This window comes from Mangifera indica, chromosome 14 (assembly GCF_011075055.1).
Source record: "Mangifera indica cultivar Alphonso chromosome 14, CATAS_Mindica_2.1, whole genome shotgun sequence".
In the NCBI taxonomy this organism is placed as follows: Eukaryota; Viridiplantae; Streptophyta; class Magnoliopsida; order Sapindales; family Anacardiaceae; genus Mangifera; species Mangifera indica.
The window spans coordinates 14,158,957-14,166,435 of NC_058150.1; the positions used below are offsets into that span (position 1 = coordinate 14,158,957).

A 7,479-nucleotide genomic window follows, 5' to 3' on the forward strand; every position below is an offset into this window, starting at 1 on the left:
AAAAAAAATTTAACTTTTATATTATAATCTTTAAAAATGTCTCAAATACTCCAAAATTCTAAAATTTTTCTAATATATTCTTGATTGAAAGGATTGAATTCTAAGTTTTTCTTATTGGAGGAACTAAACTTTCTTATTTTTTTATGCAAAAGAAATCTAATTTTTACTATTTTCTATTGAATATAACAAACAAATACAATTATAATTTTTTTTTTTTTTTTTGCTTTATTTTGAAAGCAAGTTGGTTGGTTTTTTAATAGAAGATAGTGAAAAGTTTAATTCTTTCCATATGAAAGCTTAAAAAATGTGATTATTCGATATCTTTAATTGTTGTTACCCCAAAAGAAAAACACTCCACATTATCAAATCTTAGATACCCTTAATCCATAGACTAAATCGATCAATTAAATTATATATATCTATAAAATTTTTAAAAAATAATACATACATACATACATACTTATATATGAAGATGCATGCAATTGCCACCACACAAAAATGTATGGATCATATTTGAAATACAAAGTATAAAATAATAAGAGAGTTTATGGAATGAAAAATAGAAATTAGTTACACTCAAACCAATATAAATAATATAAAAGTATAAAACATGATTTATCCAAAATAAAGTAAATTACTTTTTTGGCGAAGCAAGTATTGTATGATTTTATCCACTATAATGATTGCAATTCGATAACTTTTAACCATTCCATTGCATCGATTCATGGCCTAAAACTCTATACTGAGAAAATGTATACGGATTCATTACTATTTATTGACTATTTTATGCATCATCTATCACCTCCCTTAGAATACAGAAATTTGAATATCTAGCACAATTTAATACCGAATTTGCTTATTTAAAATTTACAGAAAGGAGAGGAGAATACTATGTGGAAGAAAAACAGTGGGGAAAATAATTCATATTATTTTATTCGATCACGATGCTTGTATTTATACTTTCGGAGTCTAGAATATTAATACCAAAAATCATGGAAAAGAAGGAAAAATAAGAAAATTGGTTTCTTGTGATCAAGAAAAGTAATGAAAATAAATGGGGAATAACAAGTCTCTTACATTAAACTATGGTCAAAACATAGTTTTCTCTCCACCCAAACATTCTGTATTTTCTCTGACATTTGTTGAATTCTTTTTTAAGGAGTGTTTCGTTGTTTTAAAAGTTAGACACAACTAGTCGGTGGAACCAATGGTAACTTAGATCCGGTACAGGTAAAACTCATTTTAGTCTTTAGACTCACTAAATTGAACCAGTTTAATTCTGTCGAGTTAAGGTTCACCCATTGAGTTAATCAGGTTATACTATCACGTTAATGATGTCAGCATAATTAAAACCAATACTCTGAATAAAATGACTCAATCTTGGATTTGGACACAAATATCATCAGATGGGAAACATTTTATATTTAAAGTTGTCCCCTAAATATATATACAATAAAATTGTATATATATATTTTTCATACACAATTTAGATACATATATAATATATCATCATGTGATAAGATGATTTTGAATTAAAGATAAAATAATACTTAATTATATAATGACGCATTATTTGTGTATTTAAAACTACAAAAAAAAAAAAAGGTTTAACAAGAGAAAAATTAGTTGTTAAAAATCTATTTTCCATCATTAAAGAGTTTCAATGATACAAAAAACTTCATCGTCATCTATTGTTATAGTTTTCGCAATTAAAAGTACTAACAACAAGAACAAAAGTCTCATCATTAATATAAACAACGAGAGGGGTAACTCTTGTCATTAAAAATAGTAATTTCAATAATAAATATCTCCCTTGTTACAACAATATTTATCCATCATTTTACATAATATCAACGGTAAATATAATTTCCATTACCTCAAATTGTTTCAATTGATGGAATACAACATTTAATGACCAAAAAAATTCACAAATTGCAATCACACAACACAATCAAAATTAAGCTTCCAATAACATAATTCACAAATTCAATTCATTATCAACCAAATATAAAAAATTAAAAAAATATTCAGGAAACAAATATCAAGATCAGCGTATTGACCTAGAAGAAAGATCAGTGATGAAACTTTGCATAATCATAATGATCGCTTTCACTGAGTATGGCAAAGGCTTCGACAAGCTCGATTAAACTATCATGTTACAGTTTGTTGATTTGTTCTTCTCTGCTCTTCTCTATCAACGAATTTAGAGGCAGAGCAATGACGATAGGAAATGAGAATGTTAATGCTGTTAACCCAATTTTTCAGTGACAGGGAAATGTTTTGGGGAGGAGGGGAAATTTGGAATAAAATAAGTGATGAGGTACCTTATAGTATATTAATTGAGTATTGTTTAAATAAAAAATGATTTGACTTAAGTTTGGTTTGAGTTCATTAAGTCAAAATTATAGATAGCTTGAACTTAGCTTAAATAAAAATAATTCTACTTAAATAATTCGAATTGAATTGAACCAAACTAAACCCACTTTTAAGATTGAGTTAATTCAGTTTAAGTCCAACCTTATTAATAATAATGGGTTTATTAGTTATTTTAGTAAGAAATTTAAAAGTTCATTGTTAAATGTATATTTTTATTTAGCTTTAATGTGATATAAATAATTAGTCTTTAAAATTTTAGAAATAGAACTTATAATGACAGTATATTCATCCTTTCGTTATTTTTCCAAATATAGCTTTTTTTTTTAGTGTAAATTGTATACCAAAGTTTATACCAAAAACATTCCTCATAAATGTTAAAAAAAGAAATTATGCATATAGTTAAAATTAGGCCAAAGGACTATTTCTCATCCAAGTTTTAACCTATTCTCAAAAACATATTTGTTGAGTTTCAAAAACCTAAATACCTATAAATTCCTAAATTTTTGTCAAATTTTTAGCTAAATCTAAGGGTAAAATCGTCATTTTATCAATAAACTCTAAAACCCTCAAAGTTTATATTATTTTCCCCCTAGCTTAATTATTTTCCAACTCTAAAAGTTGACTGCCCCAACACCCCCCCCCCCCCCCTTTCCTAAAGTCTAGGTTTCAACCACTCATATTTTTCTTATATACAATTGCCCCTAATCTTTTGAAAAATTTTAGTTAAACCTAGGGTTCAGCTTAGCTTCCAAATTGTTATAGGCGACCTTCTCCCTCCATCTCTAGCATCCGAGACCAGGCTGTCATGGCATCTTCTTCGTCTTTTTCACATTTCTCTCTGGTTTGGAACAGAATCCAATAGAAATCGCAACGTCATTCCCATAGATGTAGAAGACTGAAGAGGGAAGAAGGCCAAAATTGCAAAATTTGGTTGAAATGGTGGATTCACTAGGGAGAATGAGAGTATAGCATACCAAAGAACAAACCAAAGAGGATTCACGACTTCATTCTCCCTCCCATCGGCACAAATCTGACCAAAATCTAGTGAGATCTCTCACTCAATTTCAATCGGATTTTGAGTTGTACTGAAGAGAAATGGGAAGAAGATGAAGGGGATGTCACGACGGCTTGGTTTCGGATGTCGGAGGCAGAAGGAGAAGGTCGTTGACAATGATCTAAAAGCTAAGCTAAATCATGGGTTTAACTAAAATTTTTCAGAAGATTAGGGGGCGACTTTAAATGAGAAAAATATGAGAGACTAAAACCTTAGACTTAGAGGGAAAAACGTTAGTTTTTAAACTTAGAAAATAATTCAAATAGGGGAAAAATTGTTGGTTTTCAAAATTAAAGGGAAAAAAAACCTTTAAGGTTTCAAATTTATAAGTAAAATAACAATTTTACTTTTAGATTTAACTAAAAATTTAATAAAAGTTTAAGGACAAATGAGTGTTTAAGTTTTTAAAACTTTATATATATGTTTTTAAGAATAACATAAAACTTGGGTGAAAAATAATCCTTTCGTCTTAAAATTATGTTGATACTACCAATTTGACCTATCAGTCAAAATTTGAACCAATCCTTTGACTGAATCAACACCCAATCAAATTACAAAAATTTTGAAAATATTTTTATTTTTGTGACTTGGATTGATTAATCAATTTATTCATATCAAGCCACGTGAGCCAGAAGTATAAGCTCGAAACTCCATGCAATTATCAACTCCATCTTTTTCTTAATTTAATTTTAAATATTAATTTGCATGTTAATAATAAAAAAAATTCTTATAATTGTAACAACACAGCCCAACCAAAAGGGGTTTGTACATACAAATGCTAAATGCAAGGCCAGGCTCCAAGTAAGCCCAGAGGAAGGACAAAACCACAGGCAGAAGCAACAAATCTACACTAAAATCTAGTTTTCAACCATTGAATCCATCCAATTAATACATAATTCAATCGTGTTTGCCTGGCTGCAAGACACTGGTGGGTTGAACTAAACCACAAGCCATTCCATCAGCATGGCTGCAGGATGCTGACGCCGGTTGATTCTTGTATGTAAGCTTCACATTCTCCATTCTTATCCTGGAGCATGGACACTTTGGATTGCAATCAAACTTCACGGCAACCGCTGTTGCAGGAGTTCCATGAATGTCTTGGTATGTTACATCGCTTATTTTAACACCTGAAACCTGTCATGAGCAAACAAGATGAAAGAAATTTAGATTTTATTGTATAAAATTTAATTAGAATCGATAAGTTGTTCAATTAGATAACAGTAAATGAGTTGATTGAATCATGACTCTTTCTATAGGTTTCAAGAAAGGCATGGTTAGCCAACTACAGGTGGATTTGAGCCAACCCTGATCAAGGGTCACCTCAAGTTTGGCAAGCTTAAACCAATGAACAATAATGTTAGAGAAGAAAAACAATAATTAAAAAAGAGGAATAGTGGAAAAAAAATGAAGAATCGTCGTAGAAGAATTGCTAAAAAAAGAAGTAAAAGAATTATTAATAATGTGAACTCCAACATTAAATTGATCTCAAATTGAGCTCAAACTCTATGAGCAAATTATTTCAATTTGAGCTCACCTCATTTGAGCAGTTGAATCTATCGTTATTGTAACCCAAGTACCCAATTACCTAAATGGTTTACTCATTGGTCGCATAGTTTCTATTTATAAAGACACTTTGTCCTAAATAATTGAAATATTGTAATATTCAACTGATTTTTTTCATGAAAACCCTTTTGAAATAGTACCTTGCCAGGGCAATTTATTCTGTCAGAGCAGTAATTTTGATCGATAATGATGGGATTCTGGACATCTGTCATCACTGCATGTTGAAAGAGAATGTTCCCGGCAAATCCATCGCTTGGTCTCCCCCAAGATTTTATTTTGGCTCCATTTTGGGTACCAGTAAATGTTGCAGTTTTAACTGTCACATTTTGCGCTCCAGGCTCTTCCATATCCTTCCCCAGACTTCCAATGCTGCATCACAAACCAACCAAATAAATAACATCAGTCATTTTATGCCCAGACTTTAAAAGCATGTAAGAGAGCTATGCTATGTGTATACGATATTAGATATATAATTATATATATAAATAATATATTATTATATGAATAACTATTAAATTAAGAATAATATAACATCAATCACATCGTGTACCAAAAAGGTATACATAAAGTTTTATTGTTCATACCTGATTCCATGTCCAGGGCCGCATTGAACATTTTCAATCCACAGATTGGTGGTTCCGAGGCCAACTGAGACACAGTCATCACCAGTCGCAATCCTGGTGTTGTAGATCGAGACGCCGGTCGATAGTTGGACATGGATGCCGTCAGTGTTGGGGCTTGTCCCGGAGGCTGAAATCCTGACGCCTTGCATCTTCACGTAGTTGCAACCATTGAAAACGATGTGGTAAAGTTGGCTGTTTAGCGATGTTAATCCATTGATGACTATGTTGTTGGAATTCATAAAGCTTATTGACTGCCCAAAGCATAAAATAAAAATTCCAATCTGCACGACTTTCCAGGAAAAAGGAATAAATTAATAAAGCTTTGCCACTTACCGTGGCACCACCAGGGCAACTTTTTCCAGAGTTCTTGCAAGCCCACAAGCCAGTCCCTTGCCCATCAAGAATGCCACCATTAATGGTGACTCCATTAACTTGCTGAAAGAGAAGCCAATACTCCGAATTTCCAATGACATTATAATCAGACGGAGCCACCAGCGTCCCATCGATTCTTATAGTGATTTTGCCGCTCTTGCATTGGCCTGCAAACACCGCATTACGAAGCAAGAACTTCCCATTCGGCACATAAACGGTTGCAGCAGCGGCTGAGCAACAGGCCTGAGCCCAAGCATCAAGAAACGCCTTGGTCGAGCCACTTTTTCCAGCGGCCTTCGCCCCGAATGAGACGACATTGAAACTACCAGGACCTGCTGAACATGAAGGGAAGAAGAATGCGAGATTAAGTGAAGCAAGAAGAAGAAGAAGAAAATTGTAACTTGTTTTGTTTTCCATTTTTGTTGAGAAGTTTTTTTGGAAGAGTAGAATGAAGAGAGATGGAATTGAAAGAGTTGAGAGGGGTATTTATAGGATTTGAAAAAAAGAATTAAGCTTTGGGTAGTAGACTTGCATGAATTAGAAGCAAGCTGCCCCGAACTTTGAGAGGAGATTTTACTTTTTAAAAATTAATTTTTGGAGTTTTTACTAAACTACCCTTACTTGATGCTATTTTAGCTTGCATTTATGTTTTGGATGTCTTTCGGTTACGTTATAGTTTTCATTTAATGAATAGTTTAGTTCTAAACATTTTCATGATATAAACTTTTCTTAATATTAATATTAGTATTCTTACTTGGCTCTGTTAAAATTCTTTGCTATCAAACAAAAAAATATATATATATTAATATTATTTTTTTAAATATTAATATTTTATCTTATAATTAAATAATTTTTAATTAAATATAAAATAACATTCAATCATATAATAATATATTAATATTTATACTTTATATATATCCATTGATAAAACATTTAGTGTTATCCATTACGTGAAATTAATATTTGATCAAAGACTTTAATTACAAGTATAATCTTGATGTGGATAATAACCATTCTTGTAATATTCATTTCTAAATTATTACAAGAAATTTTCTATTAAAAACAATTTTGATCCTAAAGAAAGTAAATACTTGCTCAACTGAAGATATCATTACCACTTAGTGAATTAAAAGTTTTTAAAAGTAATTATATATACGGATTAGGGGTGGATTCGATCTAAATTATTCAAGCTCAGATCGATGTTCATATGAAATGAATCGAATTCAAATTAGACAAATTTTAGTTTGAACTTGGCTCAACACATAACAACTTTTCTAGCGATCTTTTTTTTTTTCGATAATAACAACTTCTTATCAGTTAACTTGATCTCTAGTTAATTGTTTTTAAATTGAAGTCGAATTCAAGCTAATCCTTATTTAAAGTTAGGAATTGTTTTAATATATGCTTCAATGTGTAATACATTAATATATTGATTTTTATTTAAGTGATTTTTGTATGTGTACACCTCTACATATATTTTTACATAGAATA

At 30.7% G+C, this 7,479-nt stretch overlaps 1 protein-coding gene across 1 annotated transcript; it reads right to left on the bottom strand.

The window, feature by feature from the left end:
- Nucleotides 1-4,327: 4,327 nt before the first annotated feature.
- On the bottom strand, nucleotides 4,328-6,405 carry LOC123195691 (polygalacturonase-like). Its single transcript, XM_044609501.1, has 4 exons — nucleotides 5,950-6,405; nucleotides 5,578-5,867; nucleotides 5,134-5,362; nucleotides 4,328-4,564 (listed from the first exon to the last, which is right to left on the bottom strand). Exons 1-4 carry the CDS (start codon nucleotides 6,403-6,405, stop codon nucleotides 4,328-4,330), a joined length of 1,212 nt encoding a protein of 403 aa, XP_044465436.1.
- Nucleotides 6,406-7,479: the final 1,074 nt, after the last annotated feature.